The sequence below is a fragment of the Toxorhynchites rutilus genome, chromosome 3, assembly GCF_029784135.1.
Source record: "Toxorhynchites rutilus septentrionalis strain SRP chromosome 3, ASM2978413v1, whole genome shotgun sequence".
NCBI classification, from domain to species: domain Eukaryota; kingdom Metazoa; phylum Arthropoda; class Insecta; order Diptera; family Culicidae; genus Toxorhynchites; species Toxorhynchites rutilus.
This window is the reverse complement of record NC_073746.1, coordinates 191,326,960-191,346,880: the sequence shown is the minus strand read 5'-3', so window position 1 is coordinate 191,346,880 and position 19,921 is coordinate 191,326,960. Positions and strand designations below refer to the sequence as shown.

Genomic DNA, 19,921 nt, shown 5'->3' with positions numbered 1-19,921 from the left:
AGTAATCTTGAATAATTTTTCGACCAAAACACCCAATAGATGTCTTATTCTTGTTAGGAAAAAGATGAGCGTTTATCACTTTCATTGAACGAATTGCCTCTATTGAGCTGAGACTGTCTGAAAAAATAAAATAATGGTCGATGGGCAATGTTTCAATGATCCCTAGTGCGTAGTATATCGCACCCAGTTCAGCGACATACACGGAACAAGGATCTTTGAGTTTTCCACTAGTTCTACTCGGTCGTGGGTTATTATCCTGCAATTTTGACGTAGGACTACGTCTTTCATTTCTATACCGGGGTGTAAAATCAAAGTTTCGAAAACGAAAGCGTTACGCCGGAGACCGAGATTTTGAGTGTTAATAGCTCCTAAACAACTGAACGAAATGGTATGATAAACACTTAATTCGAAAGATAAAATGTCTACGCGTTCTATACTTGTTACTTTCTGATCCAAAAACTTGTTTCAATAGTCTTAAATTTGCTTTCAAAATAGGCTATTGAAATCACCAATCGGTATATAAGCGAGCGCCGCTCGGAAATCCACTCAGTTCTAATTGAACAGCGATTGGAGCATGTTGTCGCTGTTGTGGTGAAGCTCTTCATTTATCATGAAAGCGCGGATGAACGGTGTCACCAAGAGCCTGTTTGTGCACCTTAGGCCAGAAGGGAATCCATCAGGAGGAGAGTGATGCTACAAACGGTTCCCCGGGAAGATCTCGAAGCAGCCGCTACACACACACACATACACGCACGGAATTCTTTCCGTTTGGATCGAGAAAGATCCGGAAAATAATCTGCCAGTTCCTCTAGGATTTTAAAAATACATTCATGTGAAAGAGTTTATTTGAATGTTTTCTATCCATGTAACACTGTGACCAAATATGTTTCAATCAAGTGCTATTAACAGATGGTTATCGAGTTAGCATTAACCACTGGTGGGCTTCCAGTATCGAGGAAAATGTGGAAATATCTAATCGTTACTGAAAATAATCTGCCAGTTCCTCTGGGAATTTAAAATTACATTCATATGAAAGAGTTTATTTTAATGTTTTCTATCCATGTAACACTGTGACCAAATACATTAGGTTTTGTGATTTTTCAATCAATCGCAATCAACAGGATAGCTTCTGAAGATTATTCTTCCCCATCAGTAGGATATTTCCGTATCCAATATTGGATGCATAAAACCTTGTGCCTCCAACGTAACGCTCTCGTTTTCGAAGTTCTCCAAATATTCATTCATTCAGAATGAATTCAGATTCAACTTCATACAAATGATCTCTAAATCAACGATAGTCCTACGTCACCCTTGCGGTTATACCATAGATATAACTCACTTCCTGTTTTTTAATCACTAGGACGACTCATTAACCTGATCGAACGATCTAACGCGCAGAGGAAGCACTGTCGGGGCTCGGGTCCTTAACATCTGGCAACCTAATGACAAGTTCCGCCCACCGCAACCATTTATCGGGAGTCACCCAATGCGCGACAACTGCCACCTCGAGAACGCTGAATTCGCAAAATGATAACTACATTCGGTTATTGTTACCCATCGCACGAACGATATGTAGCAATGAAATGGAATGGTTAGGAACCGAACGGAAAGCCGACGGTTGAAGGGGTGAGTGGATGGTGTGTTACTCACACATCATTATGATGCATGTTGAGTAATTATATGATTGGCAGTTTGATACCACACAGTGTGTCCGCAAATATTGGAAGGTTTCGGTGGCAAAAAATTGTCCGTATCACTTTCCATTCGCTAAGTCTAAGGACAAACGATCTTATCGCGTATCAGTATCACGTATTATTGTAGGATTCTACGGAGTCAGAAGAAAGCACGATTTTCTGCTAAAATGCGTCTCCGAATCTCCTTGTTGGTATCGTTGTCTAAGGTTATCAGCGATCTCAAGTTCACGAACTCGTTATCCACCTCCAGTTTGTCGTCGTCCACAAGAATATGTACAATAACTATGCACTTGGTTTATGCATTCATCTCATGACCTCAGCCTTAAGTCTGGTGTACGTTTTCATCACTGTTCCAAAGTTGTGCGCCCTCAAGAGCGATGTAGTGATGATTTATTGGTAAAACCTTCCAGTGATTTGAAGGGATCCCTGATACTCGCACTAAACACATCACTTTCTCCATGGTAGCTTGATATACTCGTACATCAGTTGCTACAACTGTTCTCGATTCACTGTATCGTACGCTGCAATAATGTCGATTAATATGTGATGCGTGAACAAGGTATATTCACAACAATTTTGCAGAGTTTGTCGGAGCGTAAATATCTTATTAATGGTAGCGCGGGAGAGGATCTGGAATCTACGAGTACTTTTTAGGCGACGTTAATAAGCGTGGTGTCGCGGTAGTTGTTGCAATCCAACATATGACTCTTTTTGTAGATCGGATACACAATACCATGATTCAATCTTGTGGCTCCTTCTCCTCATCCCAGATCATAGAGATAAATCGATGGGGCACCCTCGCCTCGCTCATTCATACTTAAAAAACTCGCCAGGTAACTGGGCCATGTCAGCGGCTCAGTTTATTTATGAGCTTCCCAATCTCTTCCCGAATCTTCTGCTATTTAGGTACTTGCACCGTGTCGTTGAGGTGTTCGCTGTTACACTACATCCACTTTGCTTCGTTTACATTTGTAAGAAGATCACCGTTCAGGTCAATGCATATATCGGTACGCGGTAGAAAGTCATAAAACTTCCGCATCTCGCCTCAGTTGTTTTATTTCTTCTCTCCGAAAAATGAGGTCTGCCGTTTCTGAAAGACTTTATAGTGTTCCTCGTTAGCTCGAGTGCGTTGCTGCAACTTTTCTTTTCACTGACCAATTAGTGTCATTCTTCATCGGGCTAGGCATTTCTAGTGTTCAGCTTTCACTGTCTAGTACAACTTTCGCAGAACCGCTGACTGCATTGCGGATTTGGCTTCTCCCATCGTTTAGTTTAGCTGCGCCAATCTCCTCAGTTGTATGTGTAGAGCGCTGGAAATAGCACTGGTTATTTTATTCAGCGTTTGAGTACAGAATCCATCTGTAGCCAATGACATTTTATACAGAACTCGCCTGGAGCGAATAGCATGACCATCAATGTGTGCGTGTAGCACACCGCTTGAACAAATGGTATCGAAAGGTGTGGTGTGGAAAGGTGGTCGGTTTTGGCATCGGAGTTTTGGGCGCATGGTAACTCCTACTATCGGGTGGCAACCAAAATTTTGAACTTTTTTCAAATTTTTCAATTTTTTTTCTCTCTCTCTCTCTCTCTATGCTAGTATTTTTGTTTTGTTTATAATTGATCAGTTTTGCTCGAAATGCTGGCGGAAAATCAAAATAAAAGCGAAAATGTTACGGCTTCGACTGTTTACCATATCTCAAGATCCCCAGCAACTACTCGCAAGCAAGGTAGTGGAAGATGAGTCAGACTTCGTTCTCTTTCTCGTGCCTTCAACAACAAGGATTCACTAAGATGCATGAAAAAAGTTCAACTGTTCTCACCATCTATAAAACATTGAAAATAATCAGAAGAATATGCCGAAAGAAGCCAAGAACACTGGAATACACTGATGAACAGATTTCGTCACTGAAATGTTTTATTTTGAACGCCGAAAGTTACTTCCCTCTTTCGAAGATGCACATTCCCGAAAACGATCGATTCTATTTCAGAGTATGGACTCGCCTTAGCATCGCGTACAACTACAGGCAGCGATGAAACACACCTGAAGATGACGATTTTGTGCGGAACTGTCAGATACGTATAGATAGACGGGGAAGAATGTTGCATAACGGAAAACCATACGGACGTGTTTGTTACAAGCGTGATGGAATAAAAGTTATTGAGAATCTAGTAGTAAACGTGTAGTACATCATTTATTCAGAAAGAGCTACTCCTCTACAGATAGTTCTACTGCATCTCTGAACATAAAATATAAGTTTAAACATAATTAAATTAAACCGAACAGAAAGTGATGCTGTACATGCTGCTGTTTTCGAGAGTGAATATATCCCTAGTCTAAACCCACCATAAGGCATGGTCCAAGCTCTCTGGTTTGACTATCAATCAAAATGAGTGCTAAAATGAATGTTTAAAGAACAAAACAAAAACATCATGCAAATGGACAATACGTGTTTTGGCCGGATAAAGCGTAATTGCATTACGTAAAAAAACACCCGTTCCTGGATACACATACGATCCCATTTGTACAGGGTTTTCCATTTCGGGCTTCCGAAAGTATACAGCCCTGCGCTGACAACCGTTTGACATAGCTGTCAACCAAAGCGTCATATCGTTAGTTGAATGTCTGCCATTTTACAATATGGATCGTTTTAGCATCGCACAACGTGTTAATTTTGTTAAATTATACTATAAAAATGATGAAAACCGGCAAATGTTTTTCGAGCATTACGGACGGATTTTGGTCGTCATGGACGGCCTACAGAGCACACAATCGCTAATGTAGTGCGTAAATTCGAACAAACTGGATCCGTAGCGAATATTATGAAACCTGTGCATCATCGTAATGTGCGTTCGGCCGAAAATATTGCTGCTGTTGCTGCCAGTGTGGAGGATGACCCGAATGTTTCGATTCCACGGCGTGCTCAGCAATTGGGCTTGTCAAACACATCATTGTGGCGAATTTTGCATTTGGACTTGCACCTACACCATATAAAGTCCAGCTGGTACAAAAATTAGAGCGTGGTGACCATGGAATGCGTCGGGCATACGTCGATTGGGTGAACGAACAACAGCAGCAAAATGCTGAATTTTCGCATCAAATTTTCTTCAGCGATAAGGCACATTTCGAGCTCGGTGGCTATGTGAACACCCAAAATTTCCGTATATGGGGCTCAGAAAATCCACACGTGATTGTTGAGAGGCCATTGCATCCGCCAAAAGTCACTGTTTGGTACGCATTATGGTCTGGTGGAGTCATCGGGCCGTATTTCTTTGAAAATGAGGACGGCGAGACGGTAACTGTGAATGGTGAGCGCTATGGACGCATGTTAACCGATTTTTTTGCTACAAATTGAAGATATGGATACGGATGGCAAGTGGTTCCAGCAGGACGGCGCCACGTGCCACACAACACGACCGAACATGGCCATATTGCGAACGAAATTTGAGGGACGCATAATTTCGCGTTTTGGTGATGCCAATTGGCCGTCCAGATCATGCGATTTGAACCCGCTAGACTTTTTTTGTGGGGTTATGCGAAAGACCGTGTCTATGCCAACTCTCCGCAAACTCTTGAACATTTGAAAGAAAACATTCGTGAAGTTATGACCGAGATACCGCCCCATATGTGCCGAAAAGTCATCGAAAATTACCTGTTCCGGATCAAGGTTTTCGAGGAAGCCCTAGGTGGACATTTGAATGATGTTGTATTTCACACATAATGGCATAAACCAAACTTTAATTTGAAATAAAAGTTTAATCGAAATTCGAATTCTAAGTGTGTTTTATTTCAATTTACTTTCGGAATTTAAAGTTGGAAAACCCTGTACATTCACACTGTGATAGTAGCGAGCGTTCATGATGACGAAGAAAAATTTGCTGTCAACGAGTACGTGGTTGAATTGTCTCGCTGTCCATGGGATTGTGAATATTCTTAGGGTGGGTTTAGACTAGTGATATATTCATGTGAAGAAATATGATGAGATTTATAGAAATCGCATCAACCGCATTACACTAGCGTGAACTTCTATAATGAATATATTCATATTTTCGATGAATGTATTCACCTGAAGTAGAACTGCATCCAACTTTAGTGATTTCTCACCAGTGAGAAATTCACAAGCATCTACATACGCTAAATTTATTCAAGTTATATATAAAAATAAATTTATTCAAGTTATATATATATATATATATATATATATATATATATATATATATATATATATATATATATATATATATATATATATATATATATATATTTATTCTCACCCTATTTTCACGTGAATAAAACCATCTATAGCTATGGATCTCTCTAATGAAAACCACTACGAAATTAATTGGTCATTGTTGCTCGTGTTGTGTGTTGCGTGAACTCCTCTTTTTTATGTCCTATTCTTTGTTTTCATCCATCATAATGACGTTGGTACTAATTTCATCCATCATAATAATACTGGTTATTTTTTATGTTTATCTATTCGTAATTGCAATTGAAGAATTTTTTTTTAACTTTTGGAATACCTACATAGCACTACCGGAATCGAGTTTGCTAATTTCGCTTCTCGTGAATTGTTATTTGGACTGACGTCTTATGAATCATACAACGACCTCAGCGCGCAAGATCTTGAAAACGGTTTCAATGAAACAAGAAGAGATCGAATACTCCGAACATACGTACGAAACGTGTTTCATTTCCACCTCAAAGAAATTTATTCAACACTCAGGGTAAGTAGCATATTCGAAAAAGACATAGGCTTGAAGTTTGTCCCTATTTCCAGAATGAGTACACCGAATGGGAACACCCACCAAGAAATCTATTAGGACACCGTGACACAATTCTTGAGTTACTGAGCGACGGTCATACTGCGGCACCATTGATTCGCCTAGGTTATCTACATAGTTTACAGAATGGGAAATCGTTCTTTTTACACTTCAGACATCAGACTGGCGATTGTGACTTTCCACAGGTAGAGAACAGTTAATTTTATGTGATTGTTAATTGTTGTTAAAGATGTTGTGAATTTTTATACATTTTCAATATCATAGCGTAGTGGCTCCGTTCGAGGCGAAGATATTCCTTTCATCTTCGGACTTCCATTGTCACCATTGTTTCCATCGAATTTCACAGAAGAGGATGTACAAATCAGCCGGTTTCTAATACAATATTTGACTAACTTTGTGAAAACAGGGTAGGTAATCTGTGTTGAATCGTAATATATTAGACTGTCAAAAAAGTCCTGCGGTATTTCCGCGAGGTGTCGTTGTAAGCGCGTAGTTCTAGTTGTATTCATTGTATCGAGTCATACTATAGCTTGTTGGAAACGTATTTGCGCGCTATAATATATCCTTGACAGTGTTTTGTTTGGTTGAGTCGTTCGTGAGTTATAGTGTCGCAAATATGGAGCCAAATAAAGAGAAAATCCGACATATTTTACAGTACTACTATGACAAAGGCAAAAATGCATCTCAAGCTGCCAATAAAATTTGTGCAGTTTATGGACCCGATACAGTTTCCATTTCCACCGCACAACGATGGTTTCAAGGTTTTCGTTCTGGTGTAGAGGTCGTCGAAGATGCGCCATGCTCCGGAAGGCCTGTCGTCGAAAATTGCGACAAAATCGCTGAATTAGCCGAGAAAGACCGGCATAGTAGCAGCCGTAGCATCGGTCAAGAGCTGGAGATAAGTCAGCAAACCGTTATTAACCATTTGAAGAAGCTTGGATTCACAAAGAAGCTCGATGTATGGGTGCCACACACGTTGACGCAAAAAACATCTTTGACCGTATTGACGCATGTGAATCGCTGCTGAATCGCAACAAAATCGACCCGTTTCTGAAGCGGATAGTGACTGGCGATGAAAAGTGGGTCAACCCTCATTAACGGCAAGGAAGGTTCTGTTGTGTGTTTGGTGGGATTGTCAAGGAATAATCTATTATGAGCTGCTTCCCTATGGCCAAACGCTCAATTCGGACCTGTATTGCCAACAACTGGACCGCTTGAAGGTAGCACTCATCCACCGTATAGTCCGGACCTTGCACCAAGTGACTACCACCTGTTTTTGTCCATGGCGAACGAGCTAGGTAGTCAGAAGTTAGGCACAAAAGAAGCCTGTGAAAATTGGCTATCCGAGTTTTGACGTAGGACTACGTCTTTCATTTCTATACCGGGGTGTAAAATCAAAGTTTCGAAAACGAAAGCGTTACGCCGGAGACCGAGATTTTGAGCGTTAATAGCTCCTAAACAACTGAACGAAATGGTATGATAAACACTTCATTCGAAAGATAAAATGTGTACGCGTTATATACTTGTTACTTTTTGATCCAAAAACTTGTCTCAACAGTCTTAAAATTGCTTTCAAAACAGGCTATTGAAATCACCAATCGGTATATAAGCGAGCGGCGCTCGGAAATCCACTCAGTTCTAATTGAACAGCGATTGGAGCATGTTGTCGCTGTTACGGTGAAGCTCTTTATTTATCATGAAAGCGCGGATGAACGGTGTCACCAAGAGCCTGTTTGTGCACCCTAGGCCAGAAGGGAATCTATCAGGAGGAGAGTGATGCCACAAACGGTTCCCTGGGAAGACATCGCTACACACACATACACGCGCGGCTATTAACAGGTGGTTATCGAGTTGGCATTAACCACTGGTGGGCTTCCAGTATCGAGGAAAATGTGGAAATATCTAATCGTTACTGAAAATAATCTGCCAGTTCCTCTGGGAATTTTCAAAATATATTCATGTGAAAGAGTTTAATTGAATGTTTTCTATCCATGTAACACTGTGACCAAATATGTTTCAATCAAGTGCTATTAACAGGTGGTTATCGAGTTAGCATTAACCACTGGTGGGCTTCCAGTATCGAGGAAAATGTGGAAATATCTAATCGTTACTGAAAATAATCTGCCAGTTCCTCTGGGAATTTTCAAAATATATTCATGTGAAAGAGTTTAATTGAATGTTTTCTATCCATGTAACACTGTGACCAAATATGTTTCAATCAAGTGCTATTAACAGGTGGTTATCGAGTTAGCATTAACCACTGGTGGGCTTCCAGTATCGAGGAAAATGTGGAAATATCTAATCGTTACTGAAAATAATCTGCCAGTTCCTTTGGGAATTTTCAAAATATATTCATGTGAAAGAGTTTAATTGAATGTTTTCTATCCATGTTACACTGTGACCAAATATGTTTCAATCAAGTGCTATTAACAGGTGGTTATCGAGTTGGCATTAACCAATGGTGGGCTTCCAGTATCGAGGAAAATGTGGAAATATCTAATCGTTACTGAAAATAATCTGCCAGTTCCTTTGGGAATTTTCAAAATATATTCATGTGAAAGAGTTTAATTGAATGTTTTCTATCCATGTAACACTGTGACCAAATACATTTGGTTTTGTGGTTTTTCAATCAATCGCAATTAACAGGATAGCTTCAGAAGATTATTCTTCCCCATCAGTAGGATATTTCCGTATCCAATATTGTATGCGCCCGCAATCGATTATTGCTCAGTCGCCGAAAGTTCCGAGCTCAGAGAGTTCATTCCCCTCTAGTTTGCCTTCCAAATTGCCATCGTAAACCACACCTTCTCTCGATTCAATCACACACAAAAAACATACTTAAGCGATATTCTGGTGGTGAGACACATTCATTTTTCGTGAGGACATCGACAAGACAACATCGTTGCCTAACGTGCTGGAGGAGGTGGACGGCGAAGGATCGACACATACACGCGCAGAACTCTTTCCGTTAGGATGCCATTCAGCATCGAGAAAGTTCCGGAAAGATCTAATCATTGCTGGAAAATAATCTGCCAGTTCCTTTGGGAATTTTCAAAATATATTCATGTGAAAGAGTTTAATTGAATGTTTTCTATCCATGTAACACTGTGACCAAATATGTTTCAATCAAGTGCTATTAACAGGTGGTTATCGAGTTGGTATTAACCACTGGTGGGCTTCCAGTATCGAGGAAAATGTGGAAATAACTAATCGTTACTGAAAATAATCTGCCAGTTCCTCTGGGAATTTTCAAAATATATTCATGTGAAAGAGTTTAATTGAATGTTTTCTATCCATGTTACACTGTGACCAAATATGTTTCAATCAAGTGCTATTAACAGGTGGTTATCGAGTTGGCATTAACCACTGGTGGGCTTCCAGTATCGAGGAAAATGTGGAAATAACTAATCGTTAATGAAAATAATCTGCCAGTTCCTCTAGGAATTTTCAAAATATATTCATGTGAAAGAGTTTAATTGAATGTTTTCTATCCATGTAACACTGTGACCAAATACATTTGGTTTTGTGGTTTTTCAATCAATCGCAATTAACAGGATAGCTTCAGAAGATTATTCTTCCCCATCAGTAGGATATTTCCGTATCCAATATTGTATGCGCCCGCAATCGATTATTGCTCAGTCGCCGAAAGTTCCGAGCTCAGAGAGTTCATTCCCCTCTAGTTTGCCTTCCAAATTGCCATCGTAAACCACACCTTCTCTCGATTCAATCACACACAAAAAGCATACTTAAGCGATATTCTGGTGGTGAGACACATTCATTTTTCGTGAGGACATCGACAAGACAACATCGTTGCCTAACGTGCTGGAGGAGGTGGACGGCGAAGGATCGACACATACACGCGCAGAACTCTTTCCGTTAGGATGCCATTCAGCATCGAGAAAGTTCCGGAAAGATCTAATCATTGCTGGAAAATAATCTGCCAGTTCCTTTGGGAATTTTCAAAATATATTCATGTGAAAGAGTTTAATTGAATGTTTTCTATCCATGTAACACTGTGACCAAATATGTTTCAATCAAGTGCTATTAACAGGTGGTTATCGAGTTGGTATTAACCACTGGTGGGCTTCCAGTATCGAGGAAAATGTGAAAATAACTAATCGTTACTGAAAATAATCTGCCAGTTCCTTTGGGAATTTTCAAAATATATTCATGTGAAAGAGTTTAATTGAATGTTTTCTATCCATGTAACACTGTGACCAAATACATTTGGTTTTGTGGTTTTTCAATCAATCGCAATCAACAGGATAGCTTCTGAAGATTATTCTTCCCCATCAGTAGGATATTTCCGTATCCAATATTGGATGCATAAAACCTTGTGCCTCCAACGTAACGCTCTCGTTTTCGAAGTTCTCCAAATATTCATTCATTCAGAATGAATTCAGATTCAACTTCATACAAATGATCTCTAAATCAACGATAGTCCTACGTCACCCTTGCGGTTATACCATAGATATAACCCACTTCCTGTTTTTTGCCAATAAGGAAGCGAGCTTCTATAACAGGGGTATTATGAAGTTGGCATCTCTTTGGGAACAAGTCATCGAACAAAAAAATATTTGACTTAAGGGGGTATTCTAGTGTAGAGACACGAATTTCGGACGTTTTTTCGAACTCCGTAAAAATAAAACAAAGAATATTTTTACTATCCATTATATCATTATTCGTTTATCTATCTTTCAACAATAAAACAAAAATAGGACGGAAAAAAAATATTCATAATTAGAATAGTTACATGCTGGTGAAGTGAGGGTGTTCAAAAAAAACAGGAAGTGGGTTATATCTATGGTATAACCGCAAGGGTGACGTAGGACTATCGTTGATTTAGAGATCATTTGTTTGAAGTTGAATCTAAATCCATCCTGAATGAATGAATAAATAAATATTTGGGTGACTTCAAAAACGAAAGTGTTACTTTGAAGACTCAAGGTTTTATGCATCCAATATTGGATACAAAAAACCTTGTTCTGAAGAATAATCTTCAGAAGCTTTCCTGTTAACTGCACTTGATTGACAAATCACAAAACCAAATGTATGTGGTCGCAGTATTATATGGATAGAAAACATTAAAATAAACTCGCTTGAATGTAATTTTCAATTCCAAGGGGAACTGGCAGATTATTTTTCAGCAACGATCATTTCTTTCCAGGTTTCCTCTCGATAACCAGCAAACGAAAAGAGTTGCGCGCGTGTATGTGTGTGTGTGTGGCGGCTGCTTCTATGTCTTCCCGAGGAACCGTATTTCGATGCTGATACTCTCTTGGTCACCTTCTCTTCTCCTTCTGATCGATCGGCTTTTCTGCGCTCCCTCACAGTTAAAACAAACTGATTGCATTTCAGGTCAGGTCAAGCCAGGTAATGAATACCTCGATCCCTCGCCGTTCAGCTCGTTCAGTAACGATGTTGTCTTGTCGATGTCCTCAGGCGTCGTGCACAAATTACGTAACGCAAAAATCCGGATTTTCGTAACGCAATTTCCTATCTCTAATAAACAGAAAGTAACGCAACATCTAACCCCTCCCCCCTTATCGCGTTACGTAATTTGTGCACGACGCCTCACGAAAAATGAATGGGTTTCACCACCAGAATATCATTTCAGTATGCTTTTCGTGCGTGATTGAATCGAGAGAAGGTGTGGTTTACGATGGTAATTTGGAAGGCAAACTAGAGAAGAATGAACTCTCTGAGTATGAAAATTTCGGCGACTGAGCAATAATCGATTGAAAATTATATAATTTTGACGATACGAAACATTTTCCGTTTTTCATGTTATGCATCCATTATTGGATTCGAAAATATCCTACTGATGGGAAAGAATAATCTTCAGAAGCTTTCCAGCTAATTACACTTGATTGAAAAATTACGAAATCAAATGTATTTGGTCGCTGTGTTCGCCATATAATTAGAAAACATTAAAATAAACTCTTTCGCATGGATGTATTCTTCAATTCCCAGGGAACTGGCAGATTATTTTTCAGCAACGATTAGATCTTTCCGGAATTTTCTCGATACTGTATGGCATCCAAACGGAAATTCTCATTTCAGTTTGGCCTGCAAAAAACTTTTCTGAACTCTAATCCATCAAATTTGGAGCCCTGAAAAGGGCCGTTGATTATATGCTAAGCTAATATAGCACCCTCTCCTTGGATTCGACGGGCCAGCTGAATGTCCTTGGGCATGATGTGACGCGTTTTACGTGGATAGCACACAAATTTGTATCTTCGAATAAGCCTCCTGCAGCGTCATAACCGCGGAACTTTGGAAGCGCAAGTCGGTTTTGAAGTCCTGAGCAATTCCACGAACCAAATGCAAAGGTAGCTTGCGGATCAGCAATTCGGTCGACTTCTGATAGCGACGAATTTCATGCGAAGTTCCCGGTCGATAGCGATGTGGCTTCTCCACCTATCCTGCTACTGGTGCGCTTATCCGAGCTGCTTTCGTGGTGCCTTACCACCGAAAGACTAACGAGCTGTCTGCTTAGTCCCGATGAAACGAGTCCTCACGGTGCGAGAGTAGAGTAAGAAATGAACGAAAGCAAGGGAAGTGTCATTTTATAAAACATAAAAGAATCGAATGTAAACCCCACCCTCTTTATTGTAGAAGCTTACTGTATACTCACGAATATAATAAGGGTGGGATTTAGATTCTATACTTTTATGGTTTATAAAATGACGCTTCCTTTGCTTTCGTTCATTTCTTACTTTACTCTCGCACCGTGAGGACTCGAGCTCGTTAGTCTTTCGCAGACAGCTCGTTAGTCATTCGGTGGTAAGGCACACGAAGTCAGCTCGAATAAGCGCACCAGTAGCAGGATAGGTGGAGAAGCCACATCGCTATCGACCGGGAACTTTGCGTGAAATTCATCGCTATCAGAAGTCGACCGAATTGCTGATCCGCAGCTACCTTTGCAGCATTTGGATCGTGGAATTGCTCAGGACTTCAAAACCGACTTGCGCTTCCAAAGTTCCGCGGCTATGACGCTGCAGGAGGCTTATTCGAAGATACCAATTTGTGTGCTATCCATGCAAAACGCGTCACATCATGCCCAAGGACATTCAGCTGGCCCATCGTATCCGAGGAGAGCATGCTATATTAGCTTAGCATATAATCAACAGCCCTTTTCAGGGCTCCAAATTTGATGGATTAGAGTTCAGAAAAGTTTTTTACAGGCCGAACTGAAAGGAGCATTTAGCGAAAATCGCGGTGTCGATGATAATTCGATACCGATAGGTGCCATGGATATGGATTTCATAATGAAGAATATGAAATACATGACATGATGTAGTGAATATATCCGAAGAAATCACTTTGGTGAAACTGCATTATAAAATTATTTGTGTACGAATGCCGCAATCGATAGTCGACTCTAATTTGCGCTGGGTAATTTCCTCGGAGGACTCGATTCCTCCTTTGAACATTAATAATCTCTTTCTGGCAAAACGATGTGGTATGAATCACATTATTTGAATGATAGAATGAAGAAGTTTTCTGCCAATTTCCTTCAACCTCCGAACGTATCTTTCTCCCGTTTGTCGTTTTCGCGTTCGCTAATCCTTTCTCACAACACCCATTTCTCGTTTGAGAAATTGTTGAGTAAACATTGTTTGCCAGTGCGCGTAGAGCGGGAATTCCTAAAGATTCATTGCACCTCTAATAAATTGCCGAAAGACATTCGCATTCTTACGTTCATTACATTCTTACATTCTTACGTTGATCGCACTTGATTGAAAAAAATCCAAAACGAAATGTATTTGGTCGCAGCATTATATGAGTAGAAAGCAAATAATCGCTTGAAAATGACTTGATTTTCGCGATGTGAAACATTTTCCGTTTTGCATGTTATGCATCCAATATTGGATACGAAAATTTCCACTGATGGGGAAAAAAAAATATTCAGAAGCTTTCCTGTTAATTGCGATTGATTGAAAAATAACAAAACCAAATGTATTTGGTTGCAGTGTTATATGGATAGAAAACATTAAAATAAACTCTTTCGCATGAATGTATTTTTCAATTCCCAGGGGAACTGGCAGATTATTTTTCAGCAACGATGATAGCAACGAGAATTCCGCGCATGTATGTGTGTATGTGTGGCGGCTGCTCTGATGTTTCAAGCGGAACCGTGGCATCACTCTCCTCCTGATGGATTCCCTTCTGGCCTTAGGTGCACAAACTGGCTCTTGGTGACACCGTTCATCAGCGTTTTCATGATAAACGAAATTAGCTTCACAACAACAGCGACAACATGCTCCAATCGCTGTTCAATCATAACTGAGTGGGTTTACGAGCGGCGCTCGCTTATATACCGATTGGTGATTTCAATAGCCTGTTTTGAAAGCAATTTTAAGACTATTGAAACAAGTTTTTGGATCAAAAAGTAACAAGTATATGACGCGTAGACATTTTATCTTTCAAATGAAGTGTTTATCATACCATTTCGTTCAGTTGTTTAGGAGCTATTAACGCTCAAAATCTCGGTCTCCAGCGTAACGCTTTCGTTCTCGAAACATTGGTTTTACACCCCGGTATAGAAATGAAAGACGTAGTCCTACGTCAAAAGTTGTGCCATGGCGTACACGATTCCAGTCCTTCTGGTTATCTGAAACAAAAAAATCGAACAGATTCTGAATCAGTAAAGATGTCGCTATGGCATGAACATCGAACAAGTCAAAAACATGGGTTTTAACAAAATGGCGGCCGTTTGAAAACAAAAATGCTGTTTAAAACTTTTTTTTTTGCGTTCACCGATTTTTTAAAAATTGTAAAATTAAAAAGTTATAATTTTTATTGGTTCATGCGATAGAGAGATGTATGCAGATTATTTTCATATAAATTTGACATAAATCGGTTCAGTAGAACTTGAGATATCGTGTACGCCAGTTAGAAAAAAACTAGTTCCGAGAGAAACGCGTTTGAAGTTCATTGTGATGGCCGTAACAGGTTAGATACCACATCACTAAGATGGCTCTAACTAGGTAAATAATAGGATTTTCGATAAGTCCTTTCTAGAGTATATTCTTGAATGCCTAAACTACAGAAATATGGTAAAAAAAATTTCGATTTTTTCAGATTTCTAGACTAGAATACCCCCTTAAAACAGAATATTGTACCTAATTTTATGAACAAATGAAAATTCAAAAAAAATACCGCAGGACTTTTTTGACAGCCTAATATATAGTTCGTTGAATTAACCTCTAGGCCCTAGGCCTTATCTGGATGAAACGAGCTTTCCTAATTATATGTCATGTGCGATTCATAACGCAATTATTAAGTTGTTCAAGTTTTTTTACAATCTATGCTAATAAAATGGACAACATCGCTATATTGAATATCATTTTACTCATAAATAATATCGCATACATGAGCGTTCATAAGCTTGCAGAAAATTTCATGTTTTATTTAGTTTTTGTTTACCTAGAAAAGCGGCGACGCGATTGTGTTTACAAATAAACAGATCGCCAGATCGTTGACAGTTAACGCGACGCGCAACGTGACATGATTATCCAGCCGATACAAATGACGCCAACCATCAATTCACAAACTGACAACAATATAAACTGTATACAATATATTATATTTGAATTTTTCTTATATTTATATTAATGTTTTGCAATCATTCGTGCAGGTTTATCCTTTCCGTGATTCGAAAAATATAACATTGTATTACAGCCATTCCATGCCATGCTTCTGGACCGATTCTGATGATTGAGGTATCAAGTTGAAGTCAATGACTTGGTCTTTTTGTAAAAAATCCAACTTATATTTGTTGCATTTGTATTTGTTTTTTTTTTGTAGTTTAAAAGGTCTCGGGACCGAGGGCGAAATATTTTTTAATGTTTTTCTTGAAAGCTAAGGTTTTTTACATAATATAATTTTTGAAAAAAGTCATTTTTGGAACAAAAATGGGAAAAATGGAAAAGAACTGATTTTTCGGACCACGAAAAAAATTTAAAAAACCGGTCTAATATTTTACGATAAAAAACAAAATATCCACGAAATTCTGGCAACCACTATAATGGTTTGGCATGAAATGGCTGATTGTATAGCTGTCAAACTTGGCTGTACTTAATCCAACTTTTGGTTTGTGTTATTCAAGGTTCAGAACAACCGAACAAGCCTATGTAAAACATGTGAAAATTTCTTACTGTTTCCACCACGTTCCTTCTTGATTCGTTGTGCGAAAAGTTTAGTATTTCCGTAATTTAGAGATTTGCTACGTAAAAATCGCATTTTTCTTCTCTATCGAACATCGAAAAGGATAACCCTGTATTATGCATGTATTGAACCATTATGAGTGTAACACTTGTAATTAATAAAATATGTTCTATAATTACATTTTTACGAATACAGAAACCCAAATGGAATAATCACATCAGATATCCTAAACACACCTAGTCCACAATACAAAACACGGAGTGTTCGTTACAGTGACGACAATAAAATTAACATCGTTTTCAATAACACCCCACAAAGTGAAAACGTCCCGTCAATGGCACAGAAAAATCATTTTTTCAAACGTTTTGTTCGAGGAATTGTCAATGCCACTATCATTGATAATAAGTACAAACACAGTATGAACAAACGGTCACTTGAGCTTTACAGAAACAGAGAACAAGAAGAGTATGCCCCTATCAGTGAACGAGAATCAATTGGGAACAACTATGATGATGATAATGATGATGCTGACGATGATGAAAAGAAAGACGGCGTTGAATTGATAAAATGGAAAATGTATGATCCAATCAATCAAAACTATATGGAGTTAGGTAAGTCTGGTAAGATGAGTCTTGCCATTTCGTCTACATAAATTACAATTATATCTATTTAAGGTTGCAACATAGTGTCTAAAAATCACTACCGCGGTCACAAGTTATCTTTATGGTTGAGTCTAATACCGCAACTTCATTCGCCCGTTGATTCTGCCCATCTACCGATGCGACATCATCATTTTACTGAGATTAAGCCTGAATACTATGAGGGTAAATATCGAGCCATTATGTTAAATAATTGGCAAATTTTCTCACCAATAAATGCTCTCTTAATTTGAAGGTAGAGTGAAAGATATTCAAATATCAAAACTGCCTAAACTTATAGCTATAGCTAAGTCTACCAGCAAGCCTCATAAGACTGAAACAATTGTCGTACCGTTTGCACATACGGTATCAACAGGTAAACTTTCTTTTCATTTATCGAACCAATAAATTATTTCCACCCAAAAATTACTTCTACATCAACTTACTATCAGACAATTTATCCAATAGAGCTCGAGTCATTTAATATCTGTACACACTGTACAGTATCTATCGATACACTTTTGTTTCATCTATTACACAGTAGCCGTTTAGGCATAAGAGTATTCCTATTTTATCGATACACAACACATGGCGCCTGTTTTCGGCGTAAGAATATTCCTATTGATCGAATGTTCACAGTTGGACTGTTCACAGCGGGACTGTTTATATGAGGCTTCCATTGTTGTGTTATTAATACTGCCAATTACCGATGCAGCAGACCGAAAATTTGAGCGGTAAGGAACTGGGATTACCGTCACATGATGACCTGTAATATTTTGACCGTATTTGCTGCAAGTTGCAGAAGTATCACACTGGTATTGAGGCAACGCCATTTTCAAACACCACAAAAATGCTTCTGAACTTAATGATAGCCGAATTCACTGTTGAACTCATGGCCCACTAGGAACTAACTTCTGAGTTCACCGGTGAACTCATGGCAGTCAATGTGTTGGAGTAAAATAAATGACCTTCATTTTGAGTAATCAACATTAACATGGTTCCGCTATAAATAACTGTTTTTGCGTACAGATATTAAACGACAATTGATTAAACAACACACATATCATTACATCATACACGAGGTAATCCCTATCAGTGAATCATAACATTATATACTCATTTCGACCGATCATTTCGATCATTTCAGTGTTTGCCAGAGTAATTAGAAAAATATCTTTCTATTTTCCTTCGACGAACGTATAGAATGCCCACCAAACACGACTGTGATGTCGCCTGTAGCAGCGACTCATCCTCAGCGTATTGCAATGAACAGTTTGGAGAAAAACGGAAAAACGGTAAACCAGTTGACTAATCCGCAGTATCATCAATACTCTGCCGCATTCAACATTACGATTGGTGTTGGTTCTTTTCTCCTGTTGTTGAATGTTCTAATTTTCGTGGCTATTTACTTCAAAAAAGAGAAAAGAGCGTCGATGAAGAAACCAAGAGAAAATATTACTGGTGATGAAATATTGCACTCTACATCATTACTTCTAGACGATAGACTGAAACATCAGAAAACCGATAGAGATATAGAATACGACAATGACACTCTAGACTCGGCTATGCAAGATGTTTCAAGTGTTACAACACACGAACAATACAGTTGCAATAAACGAAACAGTAATAACAACGAAAAATATATCCCTTCGGATATCTGTAACCAAAAATTCCCTGTCAACGAACACTCGTGTTCCTCACCCACCACATCGATCGTGGGAAGTATTCAGAATTCAACAGCACAGGAAATGTGCAAGCATACATCCGAGGAAAATTTGGTGACGGTGTACCCCAGATTCCCATCACAGTCCACTTCAACGTCAGAATCGTCATCCAATACAACCGGTTTCCAACTACGACGAAATTCTTCAACAAATGATGAAATGTTTCATAACTCATCCGAGCAGACTAATTTACCAGAAATGCACGAAATCGGAACAATTGTCGACGAAATTGAGTTAGAGTTCAGCTCTATGATGATGGATTCTTTACGATCAGCTAGATCTGTGGGCATTCATGGAGGGATCCTGCGGCAACAAACTGGTTCTGTAATTCACGGAACCACAAAGAAACGTGTTCAAATACAGGAAATATCTGTATGATGTACAAAACAGAGTAATCTTCCGTAGGAACGAGAAAAGTCATCAATAATATTTTTGGCGCTTACTAGTTGCGTATAATTGCAGTTATATTCGAAATATAAATGTAAATAATTGTATTTTATTGTATTATTGAACGAACATTATTGCGAAGTACACAATAAAATATGTCTGAAATAAAAAAAAACATCGCTAACAATATATTACACGTATATTTTCAAAAATGTAAAGACATTTTTTGCATAGTAAATATGAAACTCTTTTTGCAGTTTATCTATCCGATTGATATGATTATATATTTGTTGATATGATTGTTGGTATGAAAAGAATTCAGTCATTCTCAAATGCGCCTACCTCATGTCTTGACGTATATCAAGCTATCATATATTGGGAGTACAAATAAGTTTCCAGCGTTTTATTATAAAAAAGAAGAGAAGTCACAGATTATTCAAAGTACTGCCCATCGCTAGCTACAACCTTCTCCCATCTTTCTGGTAGCATACGGATTCCATGCTGAAAGAAAGACTGGTTTTTT

At 38.7% G+C, this 19,921-nt stretch overlaps 1 protein-coding gene across 8 annotated transcripts in view; it reads left to right on the top strand.

The window, feature by feature from the left end:
* LOC129776956 (neuroligin-4, X-linked) overlaps positions 1 to 19,600 on the top strand; it is a 92,794-nt gene extending 73,194 nt beyond the window's left edge. For 3 of the 8 annotated variants that reach the window (XM_055782924.1, XM_055782925.1, XM_055782923.1), the window contains exons 8-14: positions 6,224 to 6,419; positions 6,473 to 6,661; positions 6,741 to 6,883; positions 16,845 to 17,269; positions 17,324 to 17,473; positions 17,544 to 17,663; positions 18,491 to 19,598. In XM_055782924.1, coding sequence (XP_055638899.1) covers positions 6,224 to 6,419; positions 6,473 to 6,661; positions 6,741 to 6,883; positions 16,845 to 17,269; positions 17,324 to 17,473; positions 17,544 to 17,663; positions 18,491 to 19,389 — 2,122 coding nt within the window. In that variant the 3' untranslated portion in view covers positions 19,390 to 19,598. Of the gene's footprint in view, positions 1 to 6,223; positions 6,420 to 6,472; positions 6,662 to 6,740; positions 6,884 to 16,844; positions 17,270 to 17,323; positions 17,474 to 17,543; positions 17,664 to 18,434 lie in introns of all 8 variants that reach the window. The other 5 variants (XM_055782927.1, XM_055782926.1, XM_055782930.1 and 2 more) reach the window with 5 other exon arrangements.
* The last annotated feature ends 321 nt before the right edge of the window (positions 19,601 to 19,921 follow it).